General features: G+C 34.8%; 1 protein-coding gene across 8 annotated transcripts in view; it reads right to left on the reverse strand.

Annotated features, from left to right (window-relative positions):
- Shab (potassium voltage-gated channel shaker cognate b) overlaps positions 1 to 16,254 on the reverse strand; it is a 111,764-nt gene that overhangs the window by 83,422 nt on the left and 12,088 nt on the right. For 6 of the 8 annotated variants that reach the window (XM_017632907.1, XM_017632899.1, XM_017632893.1 and 3 more), the window contains exon 3: positions 8,178 to 9,021. The exons of 1 other annotated variant lie outside the window; for it this stretch is intronic. In XM_017632907.1, the coding sequence (XP_017488396.1) occupies positions 8,178 to 9,021 (844 nt within the window). Of the gene's footprint in view, positions 1 to 8,177; positions 10,309 to 16,254 lie in introns of those variants that run through there. One more of the 8 variants, XM_017632915.1, reaches the window with a different exon arrangement.

Genomic DNA, 16,254 nt, shown 5'->3' on the forward strand with positions numbered 1-16,254 from the left:
TATAGGGCCACGCTGCGATCGGACGCAACGCTATAGGGATCTAAAGAGGGAAGCGAGACATATTTGCCATAATAGGAAGAGAGAGGCCGAAACACGTGAGTGCGAAGAGCTTCAAATGCTGGCCGACAGGAAGAATGCCCGAAAATTTTACGAAAGAGTTGGGCAACTTACGGAAGGTTTCAAGACGAAGGCGTACTCCTGTAAGAACAACAATGGCGACCTAGTTACGGATGTTCAGAACATACTTAAATTATGGAGGGAACACTTTTCCGCCGCTCTGAATTGGAGCAGCATGGAAAGTTGTGGAGAAGAAGAACCCGAGCCCCAAGTCGATGATGGCGGAGTCGATGTTCCTTGGCTTGACTATCAAGAGGTACGAATAGCAATAGCGCGGTTGAAAAACAATAAAGCTGCTGGAGCTGACAGCCTGCCAGCTGAGCTATTCCAGTACGGTGGCGAGCAGTTGATAAGGTGTATGCATTAACTCTTATGCAGAATGTGGCCAGATGAACGCATACTTGAAGACTGGAATTTAAGCGTTCTCTGAAAAATCCACAAAAAAGGCAACCCCGCCATTCGCTCCAACTACCGCGGAATCAGCCTTCTAAGCATAGGTTACAAGGTCTTATCGAGCGTATTGTGTGAAAGACTGAAGCCCACCGTCAATGAACTGATTGGGCCTTATCAGTGTGGCTTTAGGCCTGGAAAATCCACCACAGATCAGGTATTCACAGTACGACAAATATTGGAAAAGACCCGCGTATTTTTCGACTTTAATGCCGCTTTTGATAGCACTTTGTCTGAATTTGGCATCCCCGCCAAACTGATACGGCCGTGTAAAATGACGTTGAGCAATACCACCAGCTCCATCAGAATTGGGAAAGACCTCTTCGAGCCGTTCGCCACCAAACGGGGTTTCAGACAAGGCAACTCCCTTTTTTGTGACTTATTTAATTTGATGATGGAGAAGATAAAAAGAGCTGCATAACTGAATCGCTCGGGAACAATTTATTACAAGAGCGTGCAATTGCAGGCTTATGCTGATGACATCGATATCATTGGTAACAAAAACCGCGAAGTCTGTTTTGCGTTTTTTAAGTAGGATAAGGAAGCAAAACGAAGGGCTCTGGTGGTAAACGAGGACAAGACGAAGTATCTCCTGTCATCAAACAAACCGTCAGCGCCTTGGCACCCACGTCACTGTTGATAGTTATAATTTCGAGAAAGTAGAGAATTTCGTTTACTTGGGAATAGCATTAACACCGGTAATAGTGTTAGCATGGAAATCTAACGCAGAATCACTCTTGCTAACAAGTGCTACTTTGGACTGAGTAGGCAATTCAGGAGTGAAGTCCTCTCTCGACGTACGAAAACCAGGCGGCTCTTGGAGTATTCGAGAGAAAGATTTTGCGGAAGATTTACGGGCCTTTACGCGTTGGCGACGGCGAGTACCGCAAACGATGGAACGATGAGCTCATCGTGCTTTACAGCGACATGGACATAGTGCAGCGGCTCCGCTGGCTTGGTCATGTCGTTCGAATGGACTCCGACGCTCCAGCTCTGAAAGTATTAAACTCCGAACCCTCTGGTGGTGGCATAAGAAGAGGGAGGCCTCCACTGCGATGGAAAGATCAGGTGGAGAAGGACTTGGCTTCACTTGGCGTTTCCAATTGGCGTCAAATAAGAAGCAGAGGGAAAAGTTTTTGGTTTTTGTAATTTCTTTGTTTATGTTAATATTATTTATCAAATAAGTACGCCTAGTCAATGTCAGCTTTTGTGATGAAAGATTGGAATCGATTGGGTGCTTTGTTTTTTAGCTATAACCATATTAACGTTAATAATTATCCAAAAAATTAACCAAAATAAAGAAAATTTAGGAAAGAAAACTAATGATTTTCAGAACTAGAGAGAAGGCTAAAGAATTTTGAGTCTAGATATTAAAATCTTATGGAAATGTATAAACAATTTATTTTTCTATGTGGGCAATCTAAAAAACAGGTACATTAAAAAAATTTAATTTTTTAATTGTTGTTAATTTGAGCAAAGATTTTAAAAGTTGAACTCTCTTAATTGGGACGTTCCATTTTCAATTGCATATCCCGTTTTACCTGATTGGCTCCGGTTTTAGAGATAACGGTACCTAAAAATTTGATTAAATTTTAACTCTTTTATAAATAACTTCTTCAGTTTTGTAGTTATTTTACTAAAATTTTGCACATGATTAGTTTTTAATATTTCCTTAACCAAATCTGAAAATCATCGAAATAGGTTCACTTTAAGAAATAGCTTCCGTACAACTGATTATTCAGAAATGTAGTTTGGCTTCTAACTTCATTAAAAAGACAAAGTTAACAGTGTTTATGATGAATAGAAAAAGTACTAAATTTCTTACCTGCTTAACTGGAGGAGTTATAAAGCAAAACAACGTCTCTGAACAACCAGTTGTATGGGAGCTACATTTTATAGTGCACCGATTTCGATGATTTTATAAGTAGTTAAGGTATTATTAAAAAACGGTCATGTGCAAAATTTTAGTAAAATAACTTCAAAACTGAGGAAGCTATTTATAAAATAGCTAAAATTTAAGCAATATTTCAAGTACCGTTATCTCAAAAAGCGGAGCCAATCTGGACAAACTGAGAACACCATTGAAATCAGAAGGCTTCAATTAAGTAGGAGCAACTATCACAACCTTTGCCTAAAAAAGTTGACTTGATACCTCCTGGAAATATTCTCACTAAGAGAAGGATCCTCATTAAAAGTAGTAAATCAGGGGTTTTGCACACATCTAGTAAAAATTTGTTTGAAGCATTTTACAGGTATATTCAATGTTATAAGGCCTAGTAGTTACAAAAATGAGCCTTCAATTGATATGTTTTTGGAATAAAAATTACGCTCAAGATCGCAGAATCTTTAAAAGTGGGATTATTCTGAAAACACACCTCTTGCTAAGGTATCAAAGTATTCGTAATTCTTTGTAGAATACAATGCATACTTAAAAAAAAAGTAAGTGCGCCTGGTCCACACTTAAGAAGTGAAACTTACTTTACATATCTATTTTGTATCAAAACCAATATACATACATACATCTGCTTTTGCTTAAGGCATATATGTAATACTCCTATATTGGCAGTAAGAGCTAGTACCGTCCGAAAACACTACAGTACAGATAAATTAATAAACACGTACGAAAGAAAAGGAACATATACGTTTATAAATAAACATGTACACAACACATATACAAAAACTGCACTCAATTACACAATACATTGACAAAAACAGTACTAGACTGTCTCGCTCTGATTTCGGAATGCTTACACATTGAGAAGTTAGCTTACTGCCAATATAGAAGTATTACATATATGGCTTAAGGTTATATTTTTGTCTTTTTTCTATCTAGATCCCTACATCTGCCCCCTGTTCCTTCTAATTACATTTATCTTCCTTTATCTTCATTTTTATCGATAATAAAACCGATAGTAAAACCCAACAAAATACCAATAACAAAACCAATAAAAATATCGATAACAAAAACGATGACAAATTCGATAAAAATTTCGATAGCAAAATCGATAATGATATTGGTAGCAAAATTGATTAGAAAATTGATAACAAAATCGATAAAAATATAGATAACAAGATCGATAACAAAAATCGTTTAGAAAATCGACAAAAATATTGATAACAAAACCGATAAAAATATCAATAAAAAAACCAATTACAAAATTGATAACAAAATCGATAAATAATCGATAATAGTATTGATAAAAAAATCGATAAAAATATCGATAACCATTTCTAGATATATATCGATAATAAAATGCCGCCGCCGCCGATTATTTTTGAAGTTGACTACGCCGCCGCCGCAAAGTCTGCCGGCGTAAACCTGTGTTACAGAGGTTCAAAAATGACAAGAAACGCGTTTTCCGGCACCCTTAAACTTAATTTTACTGAAAACTAGAAGTAATCCAATATCTTTAAGGTCAGATTCGGATTCTACGGAAAAAAATCTTATAAGAATCCACTGTAATATCTTAGGCAACATAGCATTGCTTAAATTGTGTTGGCCTGTGTTATACTAAAGCCAGCCTTCCGACATAAGCTACTTTTCCATACGAACACAGATTTGTATACACAGTTTTAATAAATTATTGAAAAAGCATAGTATACATATGTGCATACGTATGTACATTAGACCACGCTAAAAAAAAAATCCTGCAATGCGGCCAGAATAAGATTAAAACTGTAGCATTTGGTATAGTTATGATCCTCCATGAATCTTCCCTCTCGAGGACAATTGTAAGATGCCCTGCGTCGAACCTTTAGTTTTCCCATAGGAATTACACGTAAGAAAATGAGTTCTTTCCTTTTATATCAATATAATTTTCTAGGATGCTGAGGTCTAGAAAGAGAAGCCTGATTAGTAGATATGGTGATCTCCGAAATAACTTCAACCGCTTAGACTTTGTTGCCCTTTCCATGTTTCCTAGTAAACATAATCGTGGTACAAAGCTCAATAACAATATTAAAATAAAAAAGTGTAAATCTTTGTTAATTCAAATGAAGTCTATCCGCTTCACTTCAATAGGTACACATATGTTCTTCAAGATCTATCTGGACTTGGGTATCAGAGAAGTTTCCTTTTGATCTAATTTGAAGAATGATTAAATTCAAAGCAAAGGGGTGAAAATGAAGTAAAAATCTTTACATAATTGGATTTTATTCCACTTTTTTCTTATCAAACTACGTAAAAATTGTGCTTATTATTTTGATTCACTCGAATAGGGACAGTGGTATTAACAGAAGGAAAGACTAGATCGAACCAACAAAAGCATACCATTCATTTTAGTTCTACTACATAACACTTTTAGTATTGGATACTTCTTCTTCTTCTTCTTATTTGGCACTAAAACAGTTTGGCGGTTTGGGACGAGACCAAAAATCTTCTCCGATTGCTTCTCTCCTGTGCGAATTTTCGCCAGGTGGTTATCCCGAGCGCAGCCAGGTCTTTCTGCACTTGGTCCTTCCATTGAGTTCGTGGGCGCCCTTGCTTTCGTTGTCCACCCATGGAAGCGCAGTCGAAGAATCTTTTCACCACAGCGTCGTCATCCATGCGTACAACATGTCCAAGCCAGCGCAATCGCTGTATTTTTATGCGCTTAACTATATCTATGTCGTTAAAAAGCTCATACAGTTCGTCATTCCATCTTCTCCGACACCCGTCGTCCACGAAAACAGGGCCGTAGATCTGGCGTAGAATAGTTCTCTCGAAAGCCACCAAAGTGTTCTCATCTTTGTTCGACATCGTCCAAGTTTCTGCGCCATATAGGACGAACATGATAAGAGATTTGTAGAGCGTAAATTTTGTTCGTCGAGAGAGGGCCAACAGCAATGGGGCATAGTCGTTGCTCTGGGTATGCAGTTACCGTGGCACGCCTTTACTCAATCCCGACTCTTACATCCTCGTTCGCACACTTTGGGCAACGTGGGCAACCCATGTGCACGATGCGGTAACCAATCCGAGTGGAGTCTTGGGCCACGGCAAAAAGAGAGGGGGCTTCGGTGGGGCCATTTCGACTTATTCGGCTTGAGGGCTCACTGAAGTCTACAGCGTTTGCTCACCAGGAGGTACGCGGGCGTCCACCATCTTGAATATGCTAGCAAAATTACGCACCGATTCGCGCTACAGGAGCTGTAAGAACGAGGATAACGAAGCAAAGCCGTACATTTTTTAGAGTTCGTCCTATTCACAGGACCTAAACTTTATGAAAAATACTTGAAATTGGATGTGTTGCAAGATTTGAGTGTCAGGCAATCCATGTGAAGATTGGCATGTGTTTCTTAAAAAATCATAAAAGGGGTGTAGGTAGCATAGGCATGGACGGAAGTATTGCAATTTAAGTGAGCCTCGAGGTCGTGGGTTTGAATCCCGCGGCCTGCAAATAGTTTTTTTAGTTCCTTTAATTATTATTTTTAATTTTTTTGATCTTAATAACACTGGGTATTGCACCAAACCAATTTTTTTAAGAGATTGAGTCATAATTAAAAAAGTAAATTTTCCGTTTTTCGAAGTTAGCCTCCGAGATCGAGATATGGACCTTCGAAGTTCAAAATTGGACCTTTGGTAAAAAAATACTTTTAATTATTGTATGTAAACACCAAAAAAAAGTAAAAATATGAGCGTCGTCCACCTTTTGCTTTTATTTAAACGGTATACATATAACATTTTTACTGGCGCTGAAGTCATAGTCAAGTATATCTGACATAAAAATCATGTTCAATTTGTGTAAAAATTCATATAAAAGCAATATTAACAAAAATGTCACGATGGAAATTCATGTCACGTCATGCTCTGTCACTTGGCGTTTTACACTTGGATGGGGTTGTAAAAGAAAATTGAAACAAGTTGCATTAATTAAAAAAATCTAAAAACAACTAGAATTGCTCCAAGTCATATTAAAACAAGTTTCATGAAAACAGCTATCCACAATTCGCAAGAGTTTTCCGATTTTGTAAGAAAAAAAAATAACTTCCATTTTTGTCACTCTTTAATTGCGTCCCAGAAGATAATTTAGGTAGGCCTTCTTAAGTAAAGCCATTCTAAGAGGCCTACCCAAGAAGGGCTGAAAAAAATGCTTCCTTTGCTTAGCATATTGATATAAACCGTAAGCAAATACTTCAAAGATGTATGATTTTTATAAATTAAAGAAGCAACTTTAAAAGAACTCCTCCAAAAGGCCTTCTGAAGTACGTCCTATAAAAGCCCTTCTGAAGGCCCTTCCATGGGAACGAAGAAGAAGCCCTTCAATTTGTGCCACTCCATACAAAAAAGAAAGGGGAAAGGAATGTAGAGTGGAAGGCATCTTGACTCTCAGGGAGGCCTGACTCCTGATATTATCTACTGGGGTATATTTAAGGACCGGTTCGATTGTTTTCTTTTTTTCGGTTAAAAGTAAAAGAAAAAGGTATTTTCCATGTTTGTATCTCATTGAAATATACGACTGTCACATACGTGACATTTGGATATACCCATAAATATCTAAATAAAATAAAAATAAAAATGTTATTTTTGGTAATTGGTCGGAACGGGGTTCGAAACATTTAAGGACCGCACCAATATACATACATACGTATGTATGTACTTAGGTACCTGGATTTTTGCAGTACTGTGGATACAGTCCCCTAATTTTTCGTGTGAATTGTTATGCTATATTTTTGCTTTATTCTCTGTGCATATTAAACGTAATTAAAAACTGAAAATTTTGAATTTTTTTAAATTAAGTTTATGTAATTTTTGTTCTTAAGATATACATAAGTATGTTGTTTTTATATGCATAGATATATTACTTATGTATATTTACTTACACAGGTATCATTTCATTTCTAATTAATAAGGTTTTTGAGTAAATTGTGACCGATATGAAGCTACATTTTAATAATAAAAAATTTTAATAACTACATTGCTAGAGATATTTTGAAAATTTCTATCATCAAAGATTTTTGTTTTATATCATACATAATTGAAATTTCTGTAATGTGGCTGTAATTTATTTTCATAGTAATGCCGAGTTTCGTCTAGGCTTTGAATTTACAAAAAAAAATACAACTATTTTTTGTCATTTCAATGCCTAGTGAAATTCAGAAAACGAGTACATGCAATCGAATTATAAAAAAGAAAAAAAAAGGATTTTGTATAAAATAAATAGAAAAGCAACCTTCAGGAGGCTTAAAAAAAAATTCTAGTTATATATAGCGAAGGTGATGAAAAGATGCAACAAATTAGGTACAAATAATTAAGCAAATCAACGACAGCAGTTCACTTCAAGGCAGCTACAACTACGATTTGAAAAATTTACTAAACTTTTGTTATTCTTCATATAGGCGACTATTTACGTTTAATTTACATATATATTTATGTATGTATTTATATTTGTTATACGAAAGTGTGTTGAGGTGTTAAAAAAGTATTTTTGTGTGTTTTATTAAAATGTACATTGAATTTAAAATGTATGAACTCTTAAATACACAAATAAATTCAGTATTATGTTGTGATTATGAATGATTTTATATGTGTTGATACGTATGTGTATATTATTTTTCTCGAAATATTTTTGTTATACGATTATTATATAATATTTTAAAATATAAATATGTATTCAATAATTTACTGTACGCACCTGTATCGACAATAACATCTATGAGATCCATGGATTTGGCAAAGGCATCTTTCAGATTGATATGATGAAAGGAGACGATGCTGCCTTCACGTTTCGCCCGATCGAGCGCCTCACGTCGCTTGAGCGCCTTCTCGCGTCGCATCTGGTTCTTATAAAATTCAGCAAAATTGTTAACGATGATGGGAATAGGCAAAGCGATTACCAGAACACCGCATATGCAACACACAGTACCAATAACCTTTCCCAGTGCAGTAGTGGGATAGATGTCCCCGTAGCCAACAGTTGTCATTGTAATACCCGCCCACCAAAATGTTTCCGGTATTGAAACGAATTTTGTATCCTTTTCATCCTTTTCGGCAAAATATGCCAGCGAAGAAAATATGAGAACGCCCATGGCCAGGAACAGCATTAGTAGACCGAGTTCCTTATATGAATTACGTAGCGTAAAGCCTAACGACTGCAGGCCCGTTGAGTGACGGGCCAGCTTAAGGATTCGCAGGATGCGCATGATGCGAAATACTTGCACCACCCGGCGCACATCCTGGAACTGGTCCGTTGCATTCTTATTCGTCTCCAATAGGAATAGGGAAACAAAATATGGGAGTATTGCCAATAGATCGATTATGTTAAGGCCGCCCTTAAAGAATTTCCATTTGTCCGGCGACGCACTAAACCTAAGTATATACTCTAAGGTGAACCACGATATGCAAACGGCCTCAACCATAGCCAATTGCGGATTATCGGATGGTGTACCATTCTCACTGTGTTGTAGTTGTGGTAGGGTGTTCAACGTCAGGGCTATGGTAGACAGGACTATAAATAGTATGGATATCACTGCGATAACCTGTTGAGTAGAATTCAATTCAATTCGATTCAGAGGCTTGTTTTCTGTTTTGCTTAAAAATTTGTATTATTTTTTTGGTTTTTCTTTTTTCTTTTGTATAGGCATTATGTTTTTGTTGTACTTCAATTGAAACGCATTACAGGTCTTACTTAAGGTTGCGCTAATCAAATTAAGTTTCAACGGCTATTATATACTAAATGATAATGTTAAAGATCTAAAGAGACGCTAAACTTAAAGTAATGTAAGTTTATAAGAGCATTTTTGTAAAGTGCAGCTGGAGGCAGCTGTTGCTTGTTAGAAAGCATACATTTCCGGGAGGCAGGGATCTTACACTGAAAGTCATTTAGTCAAGGCGCTGAAAACTGTTGTTGGTTACTTTGTTGCAAGTCACACACTTTCAAGCATTTTCAGCTTTTTTTTTACATCAAACCAGTTCCAAAGGATCATGCCAGCCTAATTTCAAGGGTTTCTATACTATTTATAAATATTTATTAGCATATGCATCTAGAACCGCTGGGTGGGTGAGACTAGTGTGTGTGTGTGTGAGCTTTGGAGGTTTGTGTAAGAAATAACAGGTGGATGTAGTGGCGATCGGTTAAGTCCTTGATGCGGGGTGAATGGAGCCTTCTAGCCACCGAGGGCGTACAAATGTATGCGCTATGAGTTTGGGACTTATTACACAAATGTGCCTACTTGACACTTACCTACAGCGGTTAAAGTATACAATTTTGTGAAAATTGAAAAACGTATAAGAGTATTAGAACTAAAATATTGTATTAAATAAAAATATTTAAGGGTTTTCAGATACATATGGCTATGCTAATCCTTTCGTGATTTTTCTGTTGCTGTTTTGGATTGCTGGACTGTTGAAGTGAAGACTACGAGAGGAAAAGGTGAGGGCCTTGACTTTTGAAGGGAGAGGTGTTTACCGTTAGGTGTATTAACTCTTAAATGATCAGTATGGTGCTGAAATGCTTGGAACTAGCACACGAAATGCGAAATGCTGGATTTTGATTTAGTGTAAACAGAGAGAAGAAAACTTATAAAACTAAAGACAAAGTGACTTACAGTTAAAATTAATTACGTATGTATATACTTCAAAAAATAATGTTCTGTTAATTATATATTTTATTTGTTTTTTTTTGGTTTAAAAATAGATTAACTAAAAATAGTTAGGTGTCAATTGCACGCAACATAAAAATACACGAACACATGTACTTATAAGAGGTGAGGACAGAAAAAAAAAAACAGAAAAAAAATATAAACGGTTTAACACGTACTATATACATATCATCAGGTTGGTAAAAAATTTATGTATAATTGAAAAAAAAACAATATTTTTTGTTGATTAACTGTAAGTTTTTGTGAAATAAAAATTAAAAGTTATAAAAACAAAGAAATATAAATAAGAACTATCTAAATATAAAATTAGTTCTATGCATGATAGTTCGTTAAGCTAATCTGAAGTTGCTGCTGCAGCCAGTCGGTTGAACACTGTTAATTGTAGAATTGGTTTGGGAGCTCTATATAGGCTAAATGATGGGCACGTAGCAGCTAAACGATTGAGGTGGATGTGACAAGCTAACATACTGGCGGGGTTTCTATTTGGGCTGTAGTATGGGTGGTAATGAGAAAAGCACTTAACTGCCTGTAGGAACTGTGCGCCATTTCACTATTGGTTTGACAAATTAAATTGTCTTTCTTAATATATTTACGTAATTCGCAACAAATTTTTAAGCGTTTTAAAGCTAATTCATGCTTACCGGTACAACATAACTAAAACTTCAAAAAAGTCTGGCTTTAAAACTTAACTTACTAAAAAATGCGTGAAATAAAAAGTCTAAAATTTACAAAAAAAAAAGATACAAGAAAAATAATTTTTTAAAGAAATTTAATTTTTTTTCAATGAGATAAAAAATCGGATTCCATACAAACCGCACACCGTCTTCGAAACGGGCACAACTCAAAACCAGAAAATGCGAAAAACTATTTTTTGGCACAATGATAATAATTTTTAACAAATTATAACAATAATTTGTTCCAGCTTTTGCTGAAAGGTAAATAAAAGCTATGTGTGCATTTTTAGCGAATAACTTCAAAAATGCCAAATTTTGAGTTGTGTCTCTTTTGAAAACGGCGTGCGAGATGCCAATAAGAAACTAAAAAATGAAAAAAAGTTAAAAAAGCAAATGAAAGAAAATTTTAATTATTTTCCCGGTACCGATACCAGAAGCATATGCACCTATGGATATCCACATATTCTAAATAGTTGTTGAACAGATTTTGGTAAAACTTTTCTCAAACTTACTGAATATATTGAGTTGCAAAATAGAACACTTCATCAGTACATAAGCAATTGCTATTTGATTGTTAATTTTTAGATTCGAACACTATACACTATTCGTAAATGCGAATATCAATAAACTATTCGAGCCTCCCAGCCCTATTACTTATGAAGGTATCCATCTCGGTAAGCTTGAATGTCTCTTCTTCGAAATATTACTACCCGTTTTTTATATTGAAAGACACAAAGTTCGCTTTGCAGCTGCTACCTACTTTCTTAAAACTACAGATTTTTCTCGAAACACTTTAATGCCGTTCCAAATCAAATCGGTAACGAGTAAAGCGTATAACGAGTACACAATACTAGCAATCGGGTCTGCAGTCGATTTTTTGTAAGTTTAAAACAAAATTTGTCGCTTTTTCTTGTTTGATAAAGGTCAACAATTCACTACATTATTTACACTTGTTTGTACTGTTTTTGTTCTGTATTGTTGGCAAAGAAGAAGCTTAAAGTGTTAAAAGTGGCGCTAAAGTTTTGATTACAACATTTTTTTTTTTATTGTTAACCATTTTTTTTTCCAATTAAAAAAATAAAATAAAATGTACCCATATTAATATCAAAAAAAACAAAAATCACATCAAAGATAATTGGTTTTTCAACGTGTAAGCGCGTTTGACCAATTAAATTAATTACAACTACCAACAATGCATGACAATTTATTAAACTGTGTTACTTGTATGAAAACGGCAAATATTTATGAACTCTTGGAACCAGTAAATTTGCTTTATTTGCAATAAAAAGCGTTCTTACGTAAAGAGAAAATTAAAAAAAAAAAAAAAACAAAACATACTTGTAATAACACGCATTGACTTAGCTAGCTGAGGCTAGCAAAGTTAACAGTTAATTTGAGCAGTAAACATTTGCTAGCAAGCTAAATACTACAATAAAAACAAGTTCAATTCCATAACAACTGTACTTTGTGGGTGGTACTGTAGCTGGTCGGGTGGGGTACTGACATATTGAAATACGAGTATGCACATTGCGGCGAAATGCTTTGAGCGGTTCGCTCTTGGCTTTTTGCTTTCAGTTTGACTTGCATTTCCGCTTTGTGTGCACCTATGTACAACTACACATATATTTTCTTCCATACAAACGAATTAACAAAGTAGTTTTCTATTATTTAGGTATTTGATTTTGATTCACTTTCACATTTCATATATATTCTAGATTGCTGATTTCAAGTTCCACTATGTATAATAAACCATTCCGATTCGGATGGCAATTGCGTGCAGTGAACATCCTGCATCCGTAGGCCCTATAATTTGACACATTTCCGACTGTAGCATTAAAATATGCACAGCTTTGCAATTAGCATAATTAAATTGGCCATTTGTTTGGCATAAAACATATTCACGCTTGTTGTGTAAGTAAGTATGTGTTTGGTTATAAGTAGGTATGTTTAAAGGAAAATAGTATATGTAGGTAATTTGTTTTTGTATATGTGAATACGTCCACATCTACCATGGCGAGCACTGTACGCAACAACGCATTAATAATCGTTTTCGATGTTTTGATTGTGACATTTGATTTTGATTTTGATTTTGATGCATTCGAAATAAAGAAAACGTGTCAATTGGGTAATTGGATGGTGAAAATTTCAAAAAACTGCGGGAAAGGGTCTACAAAGTATTTACATAAATACTGAAATAAGAGTACAAATTGTTACATAAAACCTAAAATTATTTATGTATGTACGTAAACTATGTATGTATATAAGAATTATGCTAAGAATTGAATGAAAGCAGAAGAAGAGAAGTAGAGGTCACTATGGGATAAGGCATTCAGCTAACTATTACATTTACATACATATATTTAAAATTAAAAAAAAAAACCTCAGGCGTTTTATTCAAATCAAAGCAACTTTTTTATCGAATGTTTGAAAACTGTTTATTCTAAAGAGCCCTTTTTGTATACATACATATTGTATTTGCATTAAATATATATGTACTAATAATAATATTGAAAAGTTTTTTGGGCAAAGTAACTATGCATATCCTTCAATTGGTATATTGATGTTTCTCGAAGAGAAAGTATCGGTTACAAAATGTGTAACACGAGAACACATAAAACCAAAGAAAATTGAAAGAAATTAACTGAAACATTAGTGAGAGAAAGTGCCTCGAAAGCTAGCAATGGGAGAATGATCGAATTAAAGGGGTATATGTATGTACAAATGCGGTTGAGCTTATATAATATTTACACTTCATTTTCCCAGAGAGTTTTAAGATTACAAAAAATTAATTTAGGTGCCACAGAAAAATGTAAAAAGACTATCTCTAATTTTGGCAAAATAAATCGAAATTGCCCTGCAAAAATACTTTAGACAAAGGGCTGTATGGCGAGTTTTTTTTTGCTTGTGGTGGTAAGTGGTCATAGCAGTGTTGCCAGATGGTCCATATAACTTCAACCTAAAGTAATTTCAATTCTCCCTAAAAAAAAAACTTAAAATATCAAGATCACTGATGCTGGAGGCAATATAAAATTTGGCAACATTTCGAGGCTTGTCCTTGGCTTGTTGAGTCTACCATTTTAGAATGCTGCAATTGAACGTATTTTCTCAATGTGATTATTACATAAAAGATACGCGTATATAATGATTAAATAAATATATTCAGTGCACATATTACATACATGTAATATAATAATGTTCGAAAGTTATGAAATTTAATTTTTTTTCTTAGGAAAAAAATTATAATTGAAAAAATCCATAAGAAAATCTCTAAAGATATTTTATCTCTAATTCTCTCCCTAATGCCCCAAATAACCCTAAAACAAGGGAGAAATACCCAAAGTTGGCAACACTGGATCATAGTAGTTATCTACGGATTTTATTCATATCCTGTACACTTACTTTATATATACAGAATGACTATCGATTTTTCAATAACTAATCAAGTAATAGGCGTCTTCACACCGATCGCGTTGCTTCATTAGTTGGAAGTTAAGAAACAAATAAACAGATTTTCGGACTCGGAACTGATTTTGTGTAGGAAATGAATAAAAGTCACCGCTGTCGTGTGCACGTCAGCGGATTTTAATCAAATTTTTGGACACATTTCGCATTGGTAGATACACTCTCGAATATTCTCCTCTAATATTTTTAACATTATTGAGTCGCTTGCCAATATTTAGACTCAACTAAATACATAAACATATCATTTTTGAGCCTTGATAAAATCTTTTCCAATACTCAAAAGGTCGTTCAGGATTACACCAGTTGGGCTTTAAGTCTGGCTATTAAAAGCCTAACCAATTTAGAGAATTTAATTTAAAAACTTTTGTAATTAAGCATTTGAATTTTGTGAGCGCTTCAACTAGCAAACAATTACAAAGGCAATGTAGATATCCATAAATTTCTTATCCTTATTTCTCATTTCTTTGGATCTATTCTAATTGTTCACGTTCTTACGACAGCATTGAAAACATAATAAAGGGATCCACTTGTTAGAGTTGTGTAATCAGAATTAAAAGAAGCATTTTTCATTTGAATATTTGGACAGATACACAACTTTGTCTCCTTTATCCATGCCTTTACTGATGATATTATGGGCCAGCAACTGACAGATAGCCGATGTCGCAGCGCATGTACACGACTAAAGACCTATCCTGATCCAAATCAATGGACAAACCGCTTTTTGCTCCCATTTGACAATGTGTTTTCACTTATTTGACGACAAATGCCACTGATTTTGACATAGTGAAAACCAGCCTCAAGTGTTAATTGAATGCCATATTTTGCGATCAGCCGGCCTATTCTACGCGTTATCGATGATTTTGTTTCCACCAAATTTGATTTCCTCTTTAATAACCGTGATTCAAGGTATATTGGTTACGATGCCACTTTATTCAATAGTCCAGGTAAGGAAATGCTGGTATTGCAAATTTCACGGGGCAATATTATTGCTGCCATCTCGTATTAGGTACGCAGATTATCCCCAAGCAATCACAAGATGGGATATGGTCAAAGTAAGAAGTTCAAACCAAGAATAATCGACAGCTTACACAAAAATACATTTACAACAAATTTTAATAAAGTTTTTGCTGAATCATCCCTGTCGCAAAAGCCAACAAACCTTTATTTTTCGTAGCGGCCAATTCTTGCGAAATTTCCATTTAAACTCGCTATGTCATAGACATTTATGTATCGAACAATTAGAAATTTTCACACCGCAAACGAGTGCAAACTATTTTAAAGAAATTAAGTGTAAGTAAAATTCTTAAAAACGAATAGATGGTTCTTTCACACGAATCATTTTTAATGTAGCTTTTGCTGCCAAAAATTGGATTTGCTCACCCAAGCTCTTGGCTCAATCTTTATCCATTCGTCCGGAAATATACTAGCCAGAAATGCTTTATAACTCTCTAGAAAATAATTTATGCGACCTCACATACGCGGTTTTGCATTTTGTTGATAGGCGGTGTTGATAATTTCAAGGTTGTATTTAAGAAAAGTTGCCAAACTTCGACAATTTTTATCCGATTGCAATATATGGGGTATCAGTTTATTTGAAAATAGATTTAGTTTTATATAGTACTCCATATTTTGAAATTGTAGAAATGATGATCAACGATAAACGATCTTTTTTTAATTTACCCCATAAAAAATCCCAACAAGCCTGGTCCGACAATAGATTCTTATATACCATTTTAGAGGCCTATATATCCTCTTTTCAGATCACATTCGATCTTTGAAATCTAATCAAAAATCGTATGAACAAAATGCTAAACTGCGTATGTGAATTATGTAAAATATTTTCTAGAGTGTAAAAACACTCACATTTCAAATTGGTTCTCTTTTTTATAAAGGAATCGCATTTCTTGCTAGTATATTTCAGGACGAATGTATAAGGACTGAGCCAAGAGCTTGTGTGACCAAATCCAATTTTTGG

The sequence above is a fragment of the Rhagoletis zephyria genome, unplaced genomic scaffold (genome assembly GCF_001687245.7).
Source record: "Rhagoletis zephyria isolate East Lansing unplaced genomic scaffold, Rhagoletis_zephyria_1.1 Rzeph_scaffold_00101, whole genome shotgun sequence".
Classification (NCBI taxonomy): Eukaryota; Metazoa; Arthropoda; class Insecta; order Diptera; family Tephritidae; genus Rhagoletis; species Rhagoletis zephyria.